Consider the following 24228-nt stretch of genomic DNA (forward strand, 5'->3'; position numbering starts at 1 on the left):
GTAAATCCAGCATTTACTAGAAGAATCTAACTACTTCAGAGTTCAAAAGACCCTTTAACTTCCAAATCAATCTATGACAGTAAATTGTAAATAGGTATACTGTAGTTGTTCATCTCTTAATGTTGTTTTTTTACAGCTGAAGCATATGGAAATGGCACTCTGCACTTAATGCAGGCTATTCTGCCTGCGATACATACTCTGTGCCTAATGCTCAGAGACAAAAGCACATGTCCTTACGGGAGACTTCACTACAGGACAGAGGGGAATGATTGTCCCTCCAGGAAAAAACACCACCAGCTGTGATATGTACGACACAGTTGTGGACAACCCTGCTGTTCTGACCATTTTTGTGGTATTCCATGATGATCATGCTTATCCAGAGTATTTAATCAGTTTCACTTAAAATGAAGATTAATCAAGTTAATCATACTGTAAAGCTGAAGGCTTGAACACGTGATATATATTAGGTTGAAAATTGTAAACGACACTGTAACCATAGTATCTTAATGTACCATTTTTACATTAAAGTGCTTCAGTGTGTGTGCCTTAGAATATATAAATGAATCAATAAAGGAATGTAGGAAGGAAGTTACAGACAAGTACTGAATTTCCACTGTAAAATATTTAGCTGTAAAGTTTACAAAATTGTATCTTATTGTTAATTCAGGTGATATGGTCATTAAATAATCAAGACAAGGTGCAAGCAAATCTAAACAAACTGCTCTTCAAATAAAGTTCTTCAAAGAACTTAAAATGTTTTATTGTCATTTTTTGCAAGTTTAGCCCTTACTAATATACTGTACATCCTCAACATTAAATTTTTAAATAAATACCTTTGGCATCCAGACAAGGAAAGGACTATGTTTCTAAAAAGGAATGAATGTTGGTGCACGCTGATAACAGTAATAACTTAATTATTATTCAGTATTTAGATTTTAAATTAAACTGTTTTCAGAACACATGATTAGAACAACAATAACATTGCAATACACTTTCATGACAAGACCTGATTTAAGAAGTGTTCAATAATAAAAATGATTGTTATTGCTACTTCCCAAGTTTAGAGACAATCCAAGTAAGCTCCAAAGAGATCAGAAAGCTCTGAGCTATGTTCTTCATGTTATTTACAAATGTAAAAATAAAAGAATCCAGTTACATGTTTGTGGTATCTGCTTGTTTTGAAAAAATATGTTCTAGACCACAATAGAAAGTAGACATATTAAAAGTAGAATAAAAATGTAGATCTTAGAAGTCCTGAATACATTATAGCAACCAAACATAATACTTTATGCAAGTCTTCCAAACACATATTTGTATGTTATTCTAAAAGGTTTTGTCATAATTTTACTTGAGTAAAATTATGCTAGTTTGTCTTCTTTAGCCCAGGGAGAGTGAGTTCATACCTGTGTTTATCAGAAAGAAAAAAGTTATACATAAAGCATCTGCACAATTACTTGAGGATACATGAGGGTCAGTAATGTAAAGTATGTGTTTTCAGCTATGTAATGTAAGCTCATACTAAACAAACTTTTTGTTTAGAACAATTACAAGAAATAAAACTTAAGAAAATATAAAAATGACCTTACTGGAGGATGTAAACTTTTTGCTTTTCTTACCATTCTGTGGAGGGCTTGGTCAGATCTATTTCAGACAGATCAATCAGAACCTTTGGAAAGGAAAACATTTTACATACTTAGGCAAATTAAAATATGTGTTAAAGAACATGTTTTAATGTTGAACAATGAAAACATGTTGCGCTTTGTGGAGGGCATTTATAGTCTATATTTAATCTCCTTCATGTGTTCATGTCACACCATTGTTTGCCATCTACTTACCGTTCCGATCTCCTTTCGCTCTCTTTTGTGAAGCATTTTATTGTTTTTTACTGCAACGTCCAACTTTCTGGTCCTTGCTTCCTCCATTGACACAGAAAACTCAAATCTAAGATGTACAGGTACAGAATGTTAAAACCTTTCAACATTTCAAGAGATGGCAATACTTGGTTAATAACAGGTGAAAAACACTCTTACATCTCATAGAATTCAGGGTTAACAGTCTTCTTTTTCACTTTAGTGCATTTGCGGTGTTTCCATGTTTGATCAGGTAACAGATATATGCGGACGTAAGTATCAGAGCCACTCTCACTACAGGAGAACAGTTCCCTGTAGAGAGTCATGAAGAAGCCATGAAGGGGATCATATTTTAAAAGATTATTAAGCTGTGGTGTTAAGAATAGCTACAGGGTTAAGAAAAGAGGCATAAGCTGTCTCACCTGCAGCTGTTGACCATTACAGTGAGTCGTTTCCTTAAGGTGGCATAACGCACTGTCAGCTCAATCTGTCCAAAGCTGCCTTGATGATTCAGTATGGCCCTACAATAAACATTTTAAATAATGCATTGGTTTAAATCATATTAGCCTATTTAAACATTCAGTAGCCTCAAAAAGTATTTGGACACAAAAGTATTTGGATACAAGTCTCACTTTAAATGTCTATATGTCATTGCAATTGGAAATAAAAAAACAAACCAAGTAGCATCTGCAATTCGCTTTAACTTCATTGAACCATTTTTTTTTTTTTTTGCAAGGACTTTTACGAACCTCTGTTTGTGAAATGTTTTGCTTGAAAGTGTGTTTGTACTTTTTAAAATACATGCTACATGTGTTTTTGTTATATAATGCAAATACATCCAAACTTTATTAAAGGGATAGAATTTAAAATATAATTCTCTCATTTACTCACCCTCATGCCATCTGAGATGTGTATGACTTTCTATCTTCTGGAGAACACAAATTAAGATTTTAAGAAGAATATCTCTGCTCTGTTGGTCCTCACAATGCAAGGGAATGGTGACCAGAACTACCGTGACCAGAAGGTCCAAAAAGGACATAAAGGTAATCCATAAGACTTTAGTGGTTAAATCAATGTCTTCTGAAACAATATGATACTTTCACTTCAAAATTCTGGTTTGGAAGTGACTTTCACTTTCACATTCAGCCACCTACTGGTTGGAGCTAGTCAAAGGTGGAGATTTATATAAAATAAGAACTTAAATATTGATCCCTTTCTCTGTCACACCTTTCATTTTGCTTCTGAACACATGGATTTAACCACTGGAGTCCTATGGATGACTTTTATGCTGCATTTATGTCCCTTTTGGACCTTCAAAGTTCTGGTCACCATTACTTGCCTTGTAAGGACCAAAAGAGCTGAAATATTCTTCTAAAAATCTTCATTTGTGTTCTGCAGAAGAAAGAGAGTCATACACACCTGGGATGGCATGAGGCTGAGTAAATAATGAGAGAATTACATTTTTATATTTTTGGTGAACTATTCCATTAAGTGTGGCTTAAGTGTCTAAAAACTTTTTGGGGCCACTGTATGGTTCAACCCCAAGGGATATTTCAATGCAAAGTATTTGTAAGTTTTTGTAGGACAAAACAACATTTAATCTGTCAGTGAGGCTTTAAAGTACAGGTTTCATGAACATCAAGCAGCAGCGGATTGTACTCACTCTGGATAAGGGACACTGTCCGCTAGATCAAAGCGAGAAGATGCAATTGAGTTCTCTGACAAGAGGCTGTGGGAATCATAGCGACGCATTTGACTGGGGGTGGAAGGTGTGAAATATCGCCCCTCTGTGGCCATGAAAGAACTTCGGCGGTAGGGTGGATAATCTTCTTGGAGTCCGTTAGTTGAGCTGGCTGAACCTGCAATTTGGGCTGGTACAGTCTGTGTTCTTGAGAGTGGGACAGATGAAATGGGCATGTTTTCTTTCTGGTCGAACTGTAAGGTCTGAGCTGTTGCTGGAGTTGCAGCTGGAGCTGGAGTTTGGGGCTGAGGATGAGTTTGGGAAGATGGAGACTTCGGTGGCGGGGTGACAACCTTTGGTTCTGGTTTCTCCAGTGTAAGAATCTAGTTTGGAGGCAACAGGTGTGTAGCCATTGTTTATAAATATACCAAAAACAAATATAATCTGCCTCAGGATAGCAAAACAGTAACTAAGCGATTTCTGCTTCTCATTTGCATTAAGTTGACCATTTCTCGATTTTACGAGAGCTGCGCACACAGGATGCGCTGCAGTGCCAGGCATAAGTATAAAAAAGCCTTAACGGGGGGGCCTGGGTAGCTCAGCGAGTAAAGATGCTGACTACCACCCCTGGAATCACAAGTTTGAATCCAGGGTGTGCTGAGTGACTCCAGCCAGGTCTCCTAAGCAACCAAATTGGCCCGGTTGCTAGGGAGGGTAGAGTCACATGGGGTAACCTCCTCATGGTCGCTATAATGTGGTTCTCGCTCTCAGTGGGGCGCACGGTGAGTTGTGCGTGGATGCCGCGGAGAATAGCGTGAAGCCTCCACACGCGCTAGGTCTCCACGGTAACGCACTCAACAAGCCATGTGATAAGATGCGTGGATTGACGGTCTCAGACGCAGAGGCAACTGAGATTCGTCCTCCGCCACCCGGATTGAGGCGAGTCACTAAAACACCATGAGGACCTAGAGCGCATTGGGAATTGGGCATTCCAAACTGGGGAGAAAAGGGGAGAAAAAAAAAGGCTTAAGGAGAAAAAGGTGGAGGAAAGAAAATTGCCCACATTGGTTCTTGCATGTATTGTCACGTTTTTGTTTTGGTTTTGTGTGTGAAAGTGAATGAGATTTGAGAATGGGGCAGTCCTCCCCAAATTTTGAGAACCTCAGGTCTAAGGGACCTGATTTCGTTCATCTCGGTTTTGACAAAATGTGTTCGCCTTTGCACGAAAGTGTTCTTTTCACAGAAATAGCAAAAAAAAAATAATAATATTACAGTCATGACTTTTATGACTATGATTAATTATAGTAATTTGTGTTTTCATATAAAGCATAGACTAACATAGTTTTTTAAAAGTCAGCTGTTTAAAGTTCTCTTCACTATTAATTAGTTCACTTACCCTGAGAACAGCTTTCATCTTGATTTGGCTATTGGCTCCTGAGCGTTCAAGCTGGAAGCGCTGGTCCATGGTCATGTCGGATACATTGAGCAGTCGTCCCAGAGGCAATCTGAACAAGCCCAGTGAGGCTTTCTTATCGTGCTCTTTCACCTGAGGTCATATGGTAACGGTAGAAGAAAGAGAGATCATCTTCAGTCTCATACTATTAGACAGAAACTCATTCAATCATAAACCAGCCCATCAATCAATGTTATTCAATCGTTCGCATCTTCAGTCTAATATATTCACGCTGTTTGTTATTCTTTTCAAACTCTTTGCACTGAAGAACAAGTAGATTCAAGTAGATAGCAGCTGTACTTGCATGACTAAATATAGCTATCTGGATGTGTCACAAATATGGCCGCCAAGTGACCTGGCTTGCCATATAGTGACTGTGGTTACACATGCTGTATGTGTTAAGATTTAAAGACTGTTCTTCTTACCTCAACATTCAACACCTGGCTATTCACACTGTGTACAAAGAATGTGAAGCATTCTTCATAAACAGGGTCTTTTGAGGCAAAAACAACCTGTCAAAAGAAGATAAAACACTTGTGAAAAAACTTAAACTATTAAATATTTGACCCACAGTTTTTAAGAAAAGGGAAAACAGGATTTTGACATTACAGTTAGATTCCAAAGGAGCTATATACCTTGCTTTTTTGACTTTGTCGATCTATGGAAAACTCCACATATGAGTTGGGGTCGTTAGTTTTTCTGGTGAGCTGCAATTTAAAAGGTCATTGTAAGCCACTAGACACATTCTGAAACAGATTGTTCTTCTTAAAAATAATAATAATAATAATAATAATAATAAAAGTGATTACTGGATAAGGGTTTTACAAATAATTTTATAGAAATTTCTGGGGCACATTTCCCCAGAAATAAATAAACAAACATCCAGATAAGAATGCACCTCAATGGACAATTCAGTTTTCCCATATTCTCCTTTCCTATCCTACTGGACCACTTTGTGTCCTACAGGAAACAGTTAATAGCTTATAATATTTGCTGTCTGGATGTCAGGCAGTTACCCTCCAAAGGACAGACTGATGACACTATCAAAGAGCAATATCTAGCTGATGAAATATTTCATGACAAAGTATAACTAGAAAAAAAAAAGTATTTGCACTACAGTTTCACAAAATTTCTGTGACTTATAAGATTGTTTTAATTTCCATTACTCTCCACGCCTGGAAAGCACAATGCATTTTGAAATTCCCTGATATTTCCAAGTTTTCCATAACTGATGGAAACCCTGCATAAAGATAGCCTTCAAACTGGATGGTGTAGCCTAGTGGTTAAAGATTTGGGCTCGTAACTGGAAGGTTGCACATTCAAACACCGAAAGGAGTGATCCTTGAGCAATCATATTTGAACCCTTGATCACAGCACAACCCCAGATTGCTCCAGGGGAACCCTACCTGAACTATGATGGCACCATTTTATGGTAATGCTGCATTCAGTAAAGTTGCTTAGCAAATTTTACTTGATTCAGTCATGGGGCAAATAAAGTCTCTGTTCTATTCACACTAAATGTGTTATGTCAATGCAGTTAAGGTTTGGAGCTTGCAAAAGAGAGAGATAAAGAAGTTCTCTGTGGTGCTGGCTAGTGTTAAATGGATAATTCACCCAAAAATGAACATTCTCTTATCATTTACTCACCCTCATGCCATCCCAGATGTGTATGACTTTCTCTCTTCATTAGAACTCAAATTAATATTTTTAGAAGGATATTTCAGCTCTGTAGGTCCATACAATGCAAGTGAAAGGTGGGCAGAACTTTAAAGGTCCAAAAAGGACATAAAGGAATAAGTAGTATGATAAAAGTAATCCATAAGGCTCCATTGGTTAAATCCATGTCTTCTGAAGCAATATGATAGGTGTGGGTGAGAAAAATATCAATATTTATGTCCTTTTTTACTGTAAATCTACACTTACACTTTCATATTCAGTCCTACTCTTTGGGGCTGGTCAAAGGTACAGATTTATAGTAAAAAAAAAAAAAAAGACAAATATTGATATGATTGAATGCATCAAGAGAGCTGAAATATTCTTCTAAAATTCATTTGTGTTCTGTAGAAGAGAGAAAGTCTAGTGTGGCATGAGGGTGAGTAAATGATGAGAGAATTTTCATTTTTGTGTGAACTATACCTTTAAGGGGTGTTAGTGGTGCCAGCCTGAAATCATTTTGTGCCAAGGGCAACTCTGGCAGTTGCAGAAATGCTTTTACTTTCAGCTGAAGAAAGAATTTAGAGAATGCATGCAGGAAGACCTCAGTTAGACTTTGTGAGTTTTAGACTTTGTGAATTTTTCATATATATATTTATCTAATAAACCTCTGGATCTTTGAATAATAAAACTATGATTATGAAACTATTAGTCTATGAAAAAGCCTTGATGTTTCACCTTTTAATTTGCATGATGTATATGTGGTTAACTTGTTCATTTTCATAGTTGGGTCCCTGGAAATCAGTTGAACAGGTCATTAAAATGATTGAGAAGTAGAAACTAAAACCTGTGCCTTTACTTTATCAGGTTCACAGTTAAGATGTAATCTTTGGTATGCTCCCTTTTCCAAACAAGATGGCAAAGACTGCATTCCAAAAACATCAGATAAGAAATCAAAAAAGGAAAATACCTTGGCATTTGTTATATTATATCTAGCTCTATATTAAGTCAATGCTTTGGACTCAACAGCAGATAAAGACAGGAAAATCTTGCTTTTCTCATGGGATTGTGAGAATTTCATAGTGGCCTATCAGGATATGCATAAGCCCTATTTGACCTAAAGGAATAGTTCACCCAAAAATGTAAATTGTCTCATAATTTACTCACCATCATGCCATCCCAGATGTGTATGGCTTTCTATCTTCTGCAGAACACAAACGAAGATTTTAAGAAGAATATCCGAGCTCTGTAGGTCCATACAATGCAAGTGAATGTTGACTTAACATTCTCTTAGGCAATCATTATTTCAAGCTCAATTACACTTCCTAACGCCATCTAGCGGTCTGCTCATGCGTCAAGAACTAGGAAGTGTAATCAAGCTTGAAATCATGATCATGCCTAGAGACTGCACATAGCAAGATGCACAGTGAAAAATCTGTTACATTGTAGTCTGTTCACACCCCAACCGATTAAAATTACTTTTATAATGCCTTTAAGTGCTTAATGAAGCTTCAATGTTTTGGTCACCATTCATTTGCATTGTATGGACCTACAGAGCTGAAAAATGCTTCTAAAAATATTTCTTTGTGTTTTGCAGAAGAAAGTCATACACATCTGGGATGGCATGAGGGTGAGTAAATGATAAGATAACTTAAATTTTTTTAATGGGAAAATGTTTAATCTTTACGACATTAACTATTTTCTCCAACCCCAGCTTAATATGCTGAAACAACTATACTTAAGCCTTTCGTAGGTTGATTCCCCAAAGTGTAAACGCTGCGGTTTATCTATCTTCCATTTTAATTAAGAGTTTTTCTCCAAATCAGCTGCGATGAGTGAAATTTTTTTTTGTTGTTTCTATTTCTGCAGCGTCATGCCTCGTAGCCCCGTCCACTGTGAAGTATATTTGGTCCAAAATCCCACTCCTCATAATTGCAACTTAAACATCAAATATGTTCTGATTGGTTGTGATTGTGCCACTTTGCCCAGCAGTTTCACATTAAGTGTGGACAAAATTGATTGTCGTTAGTATCCTATTGCGAATCCAACGATAGCATTCATGAGCACTCTGCACCAGAACCATCACACAACTTCTACTCTGTGTACAATGATCAGCTGAGGTGATTTCTTACCCGAGATTCTTTGACTGGTTTTCCATGCTTATCATTTTGGGTGAAATCTCTTTGGTCTTTCTGCAAAGAAAATAGTTAAAATAAAATTTGCTGAGCCATGTTGTGGTATGAAATGCTGACAGTCTGTAAGAGATTACCACATTGTGTATGTATACTTACAGGCAAATTGGAGGCACTGTCAAGGTATACTGCCAGCATGGCACAAGCGAGACCATCAGTGGTCTAAAAAGGATAAAAGGAACAATGTAAAGCATTCTAAATCTTGTATTTGAGCCTGGCTGTTTTGTAATTAAGATCTTCAGGTTTACATGATAATAATTTTGTTAGAAAATACAGCACTTAACACCTGTCTGGGAATGTACAGTTGCAGTCAGAAGTTTACATACACCTTAGCCAAATACATTAAAACTCAGTTTTTCACAATTCCTGACATTTAATCGTAGAAAACATTCCCTGTCTTAGGTCAGTGAGGATCACTATCTTCAGAATGTGAAGTGCCAGAATAATAGTAGAGAGAATTATTTATTTCAGCTTTTATTTCTTTCATCACATTCCCAGTGGGTCAGAAGTTTACAGACACTTTGTTAGTATTTGGTAGCATTGCCTTTAAATTGTTTAACTTAGGTTAAACATTTTGGGAAACCTTCCACAAGCTTCTCACTATAAGTTGCTAGAATTTTGGCCCAATTCTCCAGACAGAACTGGCGTAACTGAGTCAGGTTTGTAGGCCTCCTTGCTCGCACATGTTTTTTCAGTTCTGCCCACAAATTTTCTATCGGATTGAGGTCAAGGCTTTGTGATGGCCACTCCAATACCTTGACTTTGTTGTCCTTATGCCATTTTTCCACAACTTTGGAGGTATGCTTGGGGTCATTGTCCATTTGGAAGACCCATTTTCGACCGAGCTTTAACTTCCTGGCTTATGTTTTGAGATGTTGCTTCAATATATCCACATAATTTTACTTGCTTATGATGCCATCTATTTTGTGAAGTGCACCAGTCCCTTCTGCAGCAAAGCACTCCCACAACATGATGCTGCCACCCCCATGCTTCACGGCTGGGATGGTGTTCTTCGGCTTGCAAGCCTCACACTTTTTCCTCAAACATAACGTTGGTCATTATGGCCAAAGAGTTCATTTTTTGTTTCATCAGACCAGAGGACATTTCTCCAAAAAGTAAGATCTATGTCACTTGCAAACTGTAGTCTGGCTTTTTTATGGTTTTGGAGCAGTGGCTTCTTCCTTGCTGAGCAGCCTTTCAGGTTATGCCAATATAGGACTAGTTTTACTGTGGATATAGATACTTGTATACCTGTTTCCTCCAGCATCTTCACAAGGTCCTTTGCTGGTGTTCCGGTATTGATTTGCACTTTTCGCACCAAACTATATTCATCACTAGGAGACAGAAAGCGTCTCCTTCCTGAGAGGTATGATGGCTGCGTGGACCCATGGTGTTTATACTTGCATACTATTGTCTGCACAGATGAACGTGGTACCTTCAGGCATTTGGAAATTGCTCCCAAGGATGAACCAGACTTGTGGAGGTCCAAAAAAAAAATGTCTGCGGCTGATTTCCTTTGATTTGCCCATGATGTCAAGAAAAGAGGCACTGAGTTTGAAGGTAGGCCTTAAAATACATCCACAGGTACACCTCCAGTTCAGTACACCTCCTATCAGAAGCTAATAGGCTAATTGTCTAAGGCTTGACATTATTTTCTGGAATTTTCCAAGCTGCTTAAAGGCACAGTTATCTTAGTGTATGTAAACTTCTGATCCACTGGAATTGTGATATAGTCAATAAAAAGTGAAATAATCTGTCTGTAAACAATTGTTGGAAAAATTACTCGTGTCATGCACAAAGTAGATGTCCTAAATGACTTGCCAAAACTATAGTTTGCTAATATTAAATCTGTGGAGTGGTTAAAAAAATGAGTTTTAATGACTTCAACCTAAGTGCATGTAAACTTCTGACTTCAACTGTAACTATCTGGCATCTTTAACATTGCACAACTGAAATCTACAGTTTATTCAATCAATGCAATTTATTCAAATTGTTCAGAGCATTGTTTAGCTGTAGTCTCTTCCCAAGATTGTTATTTTTGTTCAGCTTCAACCTCAGGTGTTCTTAGAGTTAAAAGGATAGTTCACTTAAAACTGAAAATTCTCTCATCATTTACTTACCCTCATGCCATCCCAAATGGCAACAGATCAATATTTAAGTCCTTTCTTTACTATAAATTCTCCTCCCTGCCCAGTAAGTGGCGATATGCACGAAGAATGCAAATCGACAAAAAAAGAAAAAAAGAAAAGAAAAGAAGAATGTGAAAGTGAAAGTGGAGATTGATTGTAAAAAAAAAAAAAAAAGAAAAAAAAAGGACTTATTGATCCATTTCTCACTCACACTTATAAAGCTTTTGAAGACACATTTATAGACAGTCTTATGGATTACTTTTATGCTGCCTTAATGTGCTTTAGGAGCTTCAAAAGTTTGGTACCCATTCACTTGCATTGTGAGGACCTACAGAGCTAAAATTTTCTTCTAAAAATCTTTTTTTGTGTTCAGCAGAAGAAAGAAAGTCATACATATCTGGGATGGCATGAGGGTGAATAAATGAGAGAATTATCATTTTTGGGTGAACTATCTCTTTAACTGCTGCAAAATTAAATACAGCAGCCTCAACAAATGTTTCGTTTTGGGAATTTTGCATAGATGTGTAACTCTGAATGTTATTATTATTAAATTTTTTCTCCCTGATTATTATTGGTGAATATAATTGTTATGATGATGATGAATTGTGTTTGGGTTATGATTCACTTTTTACAAAAACCTGATAAACATTTGATCACCAAAAAAAAAAAAAAAAAGAAAAAAAAAAATATATCTAGCATGACAGAGGATACAAATTGGTAAAACAAAGTACACTATTCTTAGCCAATGAATAAAAAATACAAGCTTACCTCCTTCAGTAGTGCTTGGTTTGTTTGCAGAGAAAACCACTGTAACTTCATATGTATCTCACCACTCTGAATGTCCTCCAGAGTGAACCACTGCGAATTAAAGACAGTACTGGTGTGTTCACTTGAACAACAAAACTACAAACACAGACAAGTCTAAAGAAGTTAAATGAGTATTTAATCACTGACTTAAAAAACAAATGGCAAAAAAAAAAAAAAAAAAAAAAAAGCTGTTTGCACACCACACAGACTGTATAAATGTTGTTTTTCTTCAGCATTCCTTATCACATGTGTGCTTTGCTTCCCTTACACAAAGTACTATGTTGGTACAATGTTACAGTGATAGTATTAGATGATAATACCATGGTATTAACATGATATTCCCAGGAACTTCAAGGAATAATTTGATATAACCATGGTACTGTTTTGTTAAATGAATATTCTGGGTTCAATACAAGTTAAGCTCAATTGACTGCATTTGTGACATACTGCTGATTGCCACATAAATCAATTTTGACTTGTCCTTCCTATAGTGAGGCGATTACAATGGAGGTAAATGGGGCCAATCCGTAAACGTTAAAATACTTACTGTTTCAAAAGAATATCCACAAGATGTAAATAATATGTGTGTTAACATGAGTTTAGAATCATGTATTTAGAAAGGTGTAAGAATCATTTCAAGAATTCATGAATCCTTTTATAAAATTAGAAGCTACACATTTCTGCCTTTAAAGCCTCCAAAAATTGGCCCCATTCACTTCCATTGTAAGTGCTTCTCTGTAACCTTTTAAAAAAAAAATTTATTTATTTATTTATTTTAAGAAATAATTGAGAATAAATACATAAATAAAGATTATCTATAATACGTAAAGATTCTTTACCCATTGGTCAAGCACATATTAAATTTGTATCATCTATTCTTATTACACACAAACACCTGTTGAAGGCAATTATAATTTAGCACTGAGAAAAGTCTTGCACAAACAATACTATGCATCCAGAGGCCGGCTGCATAAACATAGGCATTGACTGATTGCATCTAACAATTATTCTGACTAACTTAAGATGCCAGAGAAAGCCTGTTGCATAAAACAAGCTCACAGCTGTGATTATAAGACAGTCTAATTCACAATTTTTTGCGGGAGAAGTAAGACACTGAACAACTTAAAAAAAATGGCCGACAGTGGGCACTCAACACAGTTTTCCTTAGCTGACAATATTTGCATATTAGAAGAATACAGTGTGATTCTAATGAACACATTTAATGATTTTAATCCAAATAATATAAAACACAAGAAATTGTGTTACCAGAAGTCGGAGTCTTCTACAAAGTCTCAACTCGAGCCCCATTGAGCCCTCAACTGAAGCCCCCACAAGCACAGCTGACAGTTATTTTTCATGGCAACATAGAATGTAACCAAAAGTTAGCCTAGGGGTCGGCAGGCTTACATTTTGGTCTTAAATAAGTCTGATGTAAGTTTTTATGCAACTGACTGAAAAAGTTAAGACCAAAATATTAGACAACTAAGCTGTAAGACTATTCAAAAACAGTTTTACGCAACCGGACCCAGATCAAGTGAAAGCCTGTTATAGGCTACGCAAACTACATGTGGATATCATGGAAACGGAGCATTCATATAATCCTGGTGTGTGTTTGTGTGTTTTAGGAAGACTGTGGCTGCACGAGGGTTAGTCAGAAACTTCACTAGCTTTTCTTCCTCACACAAAGAAATCAAAGAAATTATTATTATTATTATTTAATGAAACATAAATGAAGGTAATATAATGATGAAATCTGTAATTGTCGATTTACAGTTACAGGGCTTTAAGCGACAAAAAGTTAGCCTCATTTGATAAATCAATGAATAAGTTATATAGGTGTTACACATACCTCAAGCAGCCGCATCTTGCTGTTGAAGTGCTGATGCCAGCTGAGGCTGTTTTACTTCTTTTATCTTAAAGAATTTTGAAATGTCCATTGCAATATTCTAATAAATCTCCTTACTGAGACAAGTGCACACCTATGAACTGTCTGACTAAAGCAATCGAGGTAATTACATCCAAAAGTTCAAATCTCATTGGCTCGTATGTAACTTCTTATCGACGATTGGACAGTTAACATGTCGGTCAGTAGCCTACTTGTCTGAGTGGGTGGTTCTTGTCAGGAGTGAATGAACATAAATGGACAGCAGAGTTCAGGTTCTGGATTTTATTTTACTGTGCGCATGAAAACTCGATGATTAGTACAAGGTAATAAAAATGCTGGGGCTTTTCCTGAAATATTCAGGGCTTAAGCCCGGTAAACCCATCCATAGCGCCGCCCCGGGTGTGGAGCACTTCGATTTAATCCAGGTAACTGTGCCTATTGATTCTGTAAAGGAACTTTCTAAAGCTTACCTTGTCTAGCACTCTTTCTTTCTTCACCTCCCCAAAATCCAGATTGAACCTGCAACATACAATCCAATACCTCAAACTGATTTACATACTTTCCAACTGCTTACCAGATTTTATACAAATTGTTTTCATAATATTCTGCACTCTAATCTGCATGAAATGTAAAATAATGTTGATGCTTGAACATAATCACCTGCCCAAAAAGTCATCAGCATCCGTGTCTTCATCGAAAAGTTCCACTTCCAACTCTTGCCCAGGAGCTTCATGAATGACGAACTATTGAAATTCAAATATAAGTACAGCAATGAGAGCTCTTTGCATTTCCTATTTTTCATCTGAAATGAGCAAAAACTATTATGGCCTGACACAATGACGAGGCCAGACATCTCAATGTGGGTGGACCTTGGTGTAGTGGATTAACGTCTATTCTGTGCCTATGTAATTTCGTTGTAAAAAATTATGAAGTGCACCACTTTCCTTAGACTTTATGATAAATTTTTGCTAAAGTCAAAGTTTTCCAATGTGAAATATATATTTAGTTTTTTCAAAAACTGCATATACAACAGAAGTATGATGATGATGATGAGTGTGCGACAAAATGTAGTTTCTTTCAATTTCCAAACTATTAGTAGCCTGTATTCTGGCAGTTTAAATTGGGTGGACCCGCTGTCAATCTGGGTGTATCAGTGCCACCATGGCTCTTATGTGGCCTCGCCCCTGGCTTGACAAGAATAGCAGGTGTACTATACAAAAGGATAGGGGAGTGTTAATGGACAAAACATCAGCTGTTACCTCAAAAACTTCATTCCAGCGTGGATTCAAGTTTTCTTTTATAGTCTTCGTTTTGAACTGCTTGTTTCCGACCCTCAGCACAGTATATGGATCTGACTTGCCCTTCACCAGTCCCATCATGTGTGTGTCTTTTGCTACAAGATCCCGGGCCTCCAAGATGTGGACCCGTACCACGCCCTCAAGGCATCAATAAAGAAAGTAATTATTCATTCACATGGTGATGAAATTCAAAAAAATCTATGTAAATAAAACAAAACTAGAGAATTGGACAATATTCCAGCACTGCCAAAAGAAAAACACATCAAGCATTCTTCAAATATATTTTCTGCTTATCAAAGGCTCTCAGACTACTGTACTACTTATTTTCCAATACATTTAGCATACAGTATATAGGCCTCGTCTGAAACACATAAGAAGATCTTTGATTGAGGCAATGGGAATCATTCATCCGAAGTCTTACTCGAGGCAGTGGAAACCTCATGTGGTCGACCTTGACTTGTTCAATCAAAGGGAAGCACATCCGATTGGGCAGAACCATGAGAGAGGCGATGATGTCCACAATCGCAGATTCTGACATATGACTAGAGAGTAAACAGAGATTTGGGTTTACACTACGAGAAACTCTGTGGGTTAGTTTAATTATATAGATGAACAGTGACGTGCACAGACCTTAGAAGGGTCAGGAGCAGATGGATAAAAAAGGGCACTAATTTTTTCTTCTTCTTTTTTTAATGAGTAGCCTAGTAATTATAAATACTTAACAAATTTCTTTGCTTTTTGAGTATTTAACCATTTTCTTGTATATATACTGTACATAATTATTCAATTTTTCCTTTATCACATATAATAGCCTATTCTGTTATATTTCTCACAAAAAGCTCTATGGTAATACACTTGTTAATTTATCTATTTTCAGACATGGTCTGTGATAACCCCAGGTTTATGACATGTGTCATAGTAAAACCACGGTATTTTTTATAGTACCTTGGAGTACCATGACAGTATCATAAAATATGAACATGATCAATCATTCAGTACCATTGTATTACCCTGGTAACGGCACATTGTATATATAGGGCTCTTATGTTTTTCTTGTCTCATCACTTTTTTAACTTTCTCTCATCTCTGCTCCCTCACTCTTTATATATCTGACACTTCTTATATTACTTTATCTTCATGTCTTTTCATATTCATATAATGTTATTTTCAGTATTCTGTCATTAATATTTATAAATATACAGGACCTAAAAGCAATAATATGGCAGAACCATGGTACAACGATGGAGTCAAAATGGTACCATGGTTTTGAATGGTTATCATGGTAGACTACATGTCTAAAAAATGGTAATGTATTTTTGTCTGAAAGTGATTAGTCTAATGGCTTATTAGTTTCAACAAAACCAAACTGGCTTTGGCTGAACCAGACAGCTCCTTCAGTTTATGTCAATATTCTATAAAAGACTAACTGAATGCCTATCACTGAAAGCGACATGACTGCTCCCATTATAATTAATACGTCTGTCTACACTGCAGATGTGCAATGTCGAAAATGCAGTACCAGTTGAGTATTATTCTTCCTGATGAACTTACAACACAATAAATGGAGTGGACTTTTTATCTGTTCTGTGACTTGTCTGAGGTAATGGCACTTCGATGCTCCGGGCGTCGGGACAAATTCAAAACTGCATTTTTTGCCTCCTTGAAGGGCACTGCTGCGGGAGGGGACGCCACTCAAAAGCTCGTTCAAAACGAAAGTGAAAAAAAAATTCTTGAAGGGCCCTTCCACAAGACATACATACAGTAATGCCATGTTTCCTTCAGAGTAAACACTTCAAGGGCTCTGCACTTGAGTATTGGGCATAGAGAGGATCACATGCAATTGGAATCTGCCACTGATCTGCTGTAGCACATGCTCTTAAAGGCACCTCTGCCTCTTCAAATTTTCTTTAATACACCAGCGATTTACAAAGAAATCTCTTAATCGCACATTATTACTGTTATTGTGAGATTATTATGAAATTTTAATTTTGTTTTATATAACTATTTTAATTTAATTTGTTACAATTTCTCACCTTTTTCTGGACGACCAAAAGGGCACCTTTAGATTTGTGAGCGAAAGGGGCAGGGGCTTGCGCCCTTGCTGCCCCCGTTCTGTGCACGTCAGAGTAAATGAATGAAAATGAATTGTGCCAGGCTTTCTCACTAGCTACAGCAAGCCAGTGACTGAAGGAGCCTAACCAGTCAAATCTGTCCTGACTGGCTGGGTATTTTGGTATATCTTTACTACTAATTATTAATAGAGGTTAATTTTAATGGATTTAGTAATTTTATGCAAGTTGTTCCAATAGTTTGAGACTACATGTCATGCAATGTGACAAAACCTGGCAAATAAGGAACATACAGCTTCTTGTATTGGGAGCACAAAAACAAGTAATCTTTTAACTTGTTTTAACACACCGGCAGAAGGAAACCTTCAAAAAGGAATAGTATTATCTGTCCTAATCCTATTCATCCATCATAGTATGTATGACAACATTTAATGTCCTGAAGCAAGTCTAAAAGCAGAGGGTGGCCCTACACAGGTTCATTTATCATTACATAGGTGTTTCCATTATTTGTTTAGCACATGTAGCTTTCATTTGACCTAGTTACTAATGCTTGTTACGATGCTAACTGCTGTCTTACTACCATAAAGCAAATGCACAATTTACTGCACAGCAGACAACAGTGATTAGGTTATAATTTAAATAACGACTTAAATATTACTTTAATAAAAAAAATACTTTCATTCCTCTGGGAGAGAGTGTGTTTTTAGAATAAAAATACACAATGCAAATACCTGTTATTCATAAATGTTTTTATAAATACCAAAAATTCAATGACATTTCTACACACCTATAATAAGAAATAATCAAAATCTGTGATCATAATCTGTGAATGTACCTTAGTGCTGGACTGTCCAAAACATTAGTCATGCCAGTCCAATTTATTTGCAGAGTCTGAAAATTCAATTTTACACACAACAGAGTTGCAGATAAACTCATGACACATTTATGTTTTACTTTAAAGTTGTCAATTGCATGCAATTTCCATACTCACAGGTCGACGAATAAAGAACATGGTGACTCCACCTACAAGGGGTGCCTGACCAATCAGAGGCTCAAGGATTACACGTAGCATCCCCTGAAGCTAAAAGTAAAAAAGAAATAGATTTATATTTGCTCACTTGTCTCATCTTTTTAATGATTGACTGTGCAGTGGGGACGTTCTCAGATGAATGTGTATTTACTCTGAAATTATATGATACATCTCATCTCTGTTAAGGCCAACTTTCACAATGTACTATGATGAAATTCAACTTTCAGTGTTAACATTCATAATATTCCTTCACTAACCTGAAGCCCTTTGACTCCTACTTTGATAGCTGGTTTAACATCAGCATCAATGTCCACATCAGCCTCATAACTAGAAGAAAGGTAACGAGAGTCTAAAACATTTCAGGTGTAGATGCACTTACACAACTCATTATTGGCACAACACAACATCACGTAAATGGCACATTTCATATAAAACAACCTATCTCATCCATTTACAGCATAGCCTATTATTATTGTTGAATTCTGAATTGCATACCCAAAATTAAACTTAAAATTGTTCTAACTTGATTTAATAAAAAGAATAAACTGTATTAGTACAACTCGAATTTAAGTCTTACATTCATACTAACTATTTGGAAAAGATATTGTGTGCATATAAAAATGGCTCCATGGGTTAACAATGGCATAACAACAGTTTAGCAAAATAATCCATCAATTAAATAATGTTTGTTGTCAAAGCTCACATAAAATTGAGGTCAAGGATGACCTCTCTTGTGTCCAGCTCATGTGTGTACACCCGTACGCCTGTGATAGTTGGAGCCTGAAACACAAATGTACAGTTGTAAACTCTTTAATGATTGTTGAAATATTTCTTAGAAGTGTATATTATGGTCTATTCCCAGTTAAGATCAAAGTTTCTCAGACAATGATGGAATTATACCTTCTGTCCCATGTGGACTTTAGTAAAGCTGAAGGTCTTGAGATGGGGACTAGACGATCTTACGGACGGCTGAATGTTTTCGATTAGAAGCTTCTCCATGAACACGCCAAAAAATGGCCATGCCTGCTGAAGAATCTACAACAAACAAGCACATTTAGAGATCTGCAGTTAAAAAAGAAAACCTGAAATAGGCCAACCTGTACTCTCTCAGACAGAAAAATGTATTAAACAGAGGATTGCCACTATATGAGAGGTGCAAATCCTAGATGAAGTCTTACCTTGTTGATCCAAGCAGCCTTCTCAACATCTGCAAAGTGAATCTATTGAGGACAAAGACAAAGAAACGTGGACATCTATGACAATTCATAAAAAAATGATGGCCCACCAGTTTGGTAGTACACAACTTTCATATGAGCTGTAAATAAATGTTCAATTAATTAGACAAATTAATAAATCTTCCCCATAACTGCCCATAAATAGTTTTCCTTTCTGAATTTTATGAGGTAAATATTAGATAAAAATTGAATCCTATGATTACATTTAATCCAAATGTTTTTATGCCACTGACATAGTGAGTTCAACCAAAAATGAAAATTCTCTCATCATTTTCACACCCTCATCCCATCCCAGGTGTGTATGACTTTCTTTCTTCTGCAGAACACAAACAAAGATTTTTAGAAGAATATTTCAGCTTTGTAGGTCCACACAATGCAAGTGAATGGGTACCACATTTTTGAAGCTGCAAAAAGCACATAAATAAAGCACTTGGGTGTTCGGTAACACTTTATATAAGGTTCCATTTGTTAACATTAGTTAATTACATTAGTTAACATGAACTAACAATGAACAAAACTTTTACAGCATTTCTTAATCTTGGTTAATGTTCATTTCAGTACATGCTATACTAATATATATATATATATATATATATATATATATATATATATATATATATATATATATATATATATATATTATTAAATGTTGTACAAAATTGAACATTAGTTAATGCATTACAAACTAACATGAACTCATGATGAACAATTGTATTATATAAATTAACAATAACCAAGATTAATAAATGCTGTAAAAATATATTATTCATGATAAGTTTATGATATCTAATGCATTAACTAATGTTAATAAATGAAACCTTATTGTAAAGTGTAACCAGACATTCTTTTAACTTTTTAAGCATGAAAAGGGGCTAGGTATTTTAATTAAGAAACTCTAGCTGACACATTTTTGTGTGATGTTCCCAAAGCAACACAACAAGAAACCACACCTCTGACAGTTTGCAACAATGCCAATCCAGTATTGTTTGGAAACCATGCAATATGCATTGCACAACTATTGTAGGAGAGGCTTTAAAAGGTAATATGCATAGAAACAATACTGTACACCAATACTTATTTATTATTCAGGGTGTCATCTAATTCAAATACTTTTTGCACATAGGACCTATAATTTAAACTAGTATTATTTGTTTCAAGGTAGTAAAAACTTGTGTTGAGTATCTCAAGGCAACCCACCCAAGCTGGCATGTTCATGGCCTTCAGTTCAGTGTTGATCACGGTCTTCTCGTTTTCCAAGAAGTCGATGGCGGTGTCAATCCTGTGATCTTTCCACTTGCGGTTGTTTTTCCACATGGTCCACATCAACATACTCAGAAGAATCCAGCTAATGCTCAGTCCAAGTGAGCCGATCAGGTACACGGGATAGCACAGGGCAATCGCTCTCATCATGAACATCAGGAATTCCATGATTATTTGATTGACATCCTTTACACTGAGACCGAGTCCCTCGCTTGTTCCAACAGCAGGGATGGAGGGCACTTGACCCTCACTGTTTGTAACAGCAGCAGCACTCATTTTTTTCTGATCAGGTCTGTCGATCGTTGTGTTGTGTTTGGATGTCTATTTTAGATTAAATACATCCCCCCAACAAAAATAAAAATCAAACCCAATCATCAGACCACAAGTGTAAACATTTACCCAGACGCCCTCAGCATCATCTCATCAGATCCATCGCGTTTAGTTCATCTCCATTGAAGCTGGAGCGCAAACCGCGATTTTGGAAGCTCTCTTGTCAGTTTTTGTGAACTTCCGTGTTTCCCCATCCACTAGATTTTTTTTTTTTTTTTTTTTTTTTTTTTTTTAAATCTGGCATGGCCTCGAAGGTAGACACGCCTAAATTCCACCCTTTTCTAGTTATGAGAGTTAGGCTTGCACGCACATTCATATAGTCGACAGACAGGACGATCTGCCTCCAAACCAAACAATTGCAAATGTAAGATTGTCTGTGCTTGGAGGAGAAAGACAACATCACTTTAATAATAGTCAGATTAAGAGTCCGCCACTGAGATTTATAGAAACGAATGAGAATTTGTAAACTAGGGAAGTAGGCAGGGGTTTAATTGGGATTTCAGAGGTGGGGGAACCCCAAAATCTTGTGATGTCGTCCCACGATTTAATAAAATACATGGGTGTCTAAATATAGATTTATAATTATGGAATGGAATGGAATGTACTTTATTGTCCCTGTTGGGGGAAACTTGGGGTGGGCTCAATAGGCAACATTTCTACATTTCAGCATCACCCGAAAAGATAGTAAAATAACAATACAATGGATACATCAAATACACAACAATTCAACACAGCATACATATCCATCAATCATAAAAATATATCTATCAATAAATACATACAAATTCAACCACGATAGAAGCATACAATCTAAACCACTTGGCATCATTTAACAATTTAATAGAAAAAGACACAAATGAAGGTAACAATTCATAATTAATAAAAAGAATGTGAGATGGATCACTTAAAATCACTCTCCTAACTTCCCTTAACGTACACTGTTCATACAGAGACTGGTTGCTTTAATAATCCTTCTGATCTGTCAAATTCATTGCAGTATGCGTCAGGTGCGTCAGTCTAGATTTTGATTTCACAGTAAGGTTTCCATACCATGTGGTTTAACCATAACTGATAACACTGTCTAATATAGCTTGGTAAAAAAGCAGAAGGATTTTGTTGTTCACCCCATAGTATCGTAGTCGACGCAAAAAATACAGTCTTTGATAAAGTCGACTGCATACCAAATCAACATGTATGTCCCAATTAAGTGAGCGAACTATCTATGTAGACTCCGAAATACTTGAAGGACTGCACTTGACGAATTTCCTGGCTCTGTATGAATACAGGGCTATAGTCACCAATGCCTAGGATCAAATATTATCTCCTGCGTTTTGTTTGTATTTAAATGTAAATAATTGGTAGCACACCAACCAACAAACGACTCAATTTCAGAATGATAAATAAAAGTGCTATCATGTTTGTTTAATAACCTTAATATTGCAGTATCATCTGAATATTTAAGAAGATCATTTTGGGAGTGCCTGTTTGAGCACTCATTCGTGTAAAGTGTAAAGAGGACTGAATTCCGACAGACTGTTGTTTACTTTGACGCACTGAGGTCTATTTGTTAGAAAAGAATGATACCAATATATAATCGCAAGGTTAACACCCATTTGATTCATCTTTCTAATTATGATGTGTGGCTGAATAGTATTAAACGCAGAACTAAAATCAATAAAAAGCAGCCTGGCGTAAGTATCTGGCTCTCAAGATGTTTTAAAATTAGGTGCATTAAGCTATAGATGGCATCACCAGTTCCTCTGCCTAGCTGATAAGCAAACTGGAATGGATCCAGTTTGTTTGTAACATCTATCTTTAGCACTGACACCATACATTTCTCCAGACATTTCATCACTACGGAAGTTAGAGCTATAGGTCGAAAGTCATTATTTTCTGTCATAATTATGCTTGTATGATATGTAATTCATATAACCTAACTTTCTTTTCTTTCAGATGAGTACATTTTACAAGGATAATGATTTGTCTGTCATTATTTATGCATGGCATTATTCAACTTAATTGTGAAAATACATAATTACATGGAATATTTGGTTTAGTGTTTTAAGATGTTAAAAAAAAAAAAAGAGGACAGCTGGGACAAGTTACCTTTTTCTTTTCCTATAGGTTTGGTGTCATCTTATAGAACATGCTTAACTTTTATCTAATTATGTTACAATTTAAAAGTAAATGCACTACCTTTTACTCAAATTGTAATGAAAACCTTTGCATTAAATTATGAAAGAGTTTCAAATTCTTCACTGTGGCATGAAGAAGCATTTTCACTATATTGAATCCCACTGTATATTTGCTAAACACACACACACACACACACACACAATAAAAATAAATGGTGAATCAACAAAAATGGAGTAGCTACACACACATAAATAGGCTACAAATAACAGTGGAACCTTTTACAGTGTGTTGGTCGAGCTCAAGTTGTACGATATATTCATCAATGTTATTGTTGCTTTTGATGCGAGTAATTCTAGGTTCAAGCCCCTTAGTGTATACAGTTTTTTTAACAACTAAGCAAAATCACTACTGCATATCTGTGGATCTAAAAAACGGGTGAGCAGTTGACTCAATTCTTTGAAACAGAGATCGGACCACGGCGGAACGCGCGTCAATGCGGAGGCGCAGTCTCGTGCCGCTCTAGAATATGCTGCCTCTACCAGCGTCCGCTGGCCATTGGGAAAACCGGTACTTTTGCCCCCCCCCCCCAAAGGATGTTCTTCAGTCCGCCCCTGGCGAAGCATAATTAACTTTAAAGGAGACCTATTGTGCCCTTTTTTACAAGATGTAATATAAGTCTCAGGCGTCCCCAGAATGTGTCTGTGAAGTTTCAGCTCAAAATACCCCAGGGATCATTTATTATACCATGTTGTAAATGCCTCTTTTTGGGTGGAATCAAAAGCACGCTGTCTTCGTGTGTGTCTCTTTAAATGCAAATGAGTTGCTGCTCCTCGCCCCCTTTCCGGAAGAGGGCTGTGCCTTTACAGCGCGTGCTTCGGATACTATAGCAACAACAAATCAGAACCAATATGACTGATACCGTAAATACCGGAGTTCAGCCATATATGTATGAGCAACCGTATACGACGCAGAACATAGGCATTTTGAGTTTGTGATAATGCTTCTTATGTAGAAAATAACTTCCTGCCCTCCATTTCACGCCACAGCAACGCAGTGACGTGACGTCATGTGCAAACAAGCTATAACGACATAGCTCTGGTCTCTGTCCATGAATACAATCAGAGACAATGGTAACTTTAGCTGCATTAGCCGTGGAATCAGCTAACAAGGACATTCGGAAAGGCGATTTGCAAACATTCACAAAATATAAAGTGCGATAC

General features: G+C 36.5%; 1 protein-coding gene across 1 annotated transcript; it reads right to left on the bottom strand.

The window, feature by feature from the left end:
• Window positions 1-726: 726 nt before the first annotated feature.
• Window positions 727-21079, bottom strand: LOC127448446 (extended synaptotagmin-3-like). The gene is made up of 23 exons (XM_051710966.1): window positions 20480-21079; window positions 19226-19267; window positions 18948-19082; window positions 18751-18827; window positions 18305-18374; window positions 18009-18098; window positions 17853-17908; window positions 15370-15490; window positions 14910-15086; window positions 14311-14393; window positions 14121-14169; window positions 11727-11816; window positions 8929-8991; window positions 8770-8829; window positions 5620-5691; window positions 5410-5496; window positions 4928-5077; window positions 3514-3914; window positions 2273-2371; window positions 2031-2162; window positions 1836-1941; window positions 1617-1666; window positions 727-1403 (listed from the first exon to the last, which is right to left on the bottom strand). The coding sequence occupies exons 1-23, from the start codon at window positions 20816-20818 to the stop codon at window positions 1364-1366; spliced, it is 2589 nt and encodes an 862-aa protein (XP_051566926.1). The 5' UTR covers window positions 20819-21079; the 3' UTR covers window positions 727-1363.
• Window positions 21080-24228: the final 3149 nt, after the last annotated feature.

Source organism: Myxocyprinus asiaticus, chromosome 11 (assembly GCF_019703515.2).
Source record: "Myxocyprinus asiaticus isolate MX2 ecotype Aquarium Trade chromosome 11, UBuf_Myxa_2, whole genome shotgun sequence".
Classification (NCBI taxonomy): domain Eukaryota; kingdom Metazoa; phylum Chordata; class Actinopteri; order Cypriniformes; family Catostomidae; genus Myxocyprinus; species Myxocyprinus asiaticus.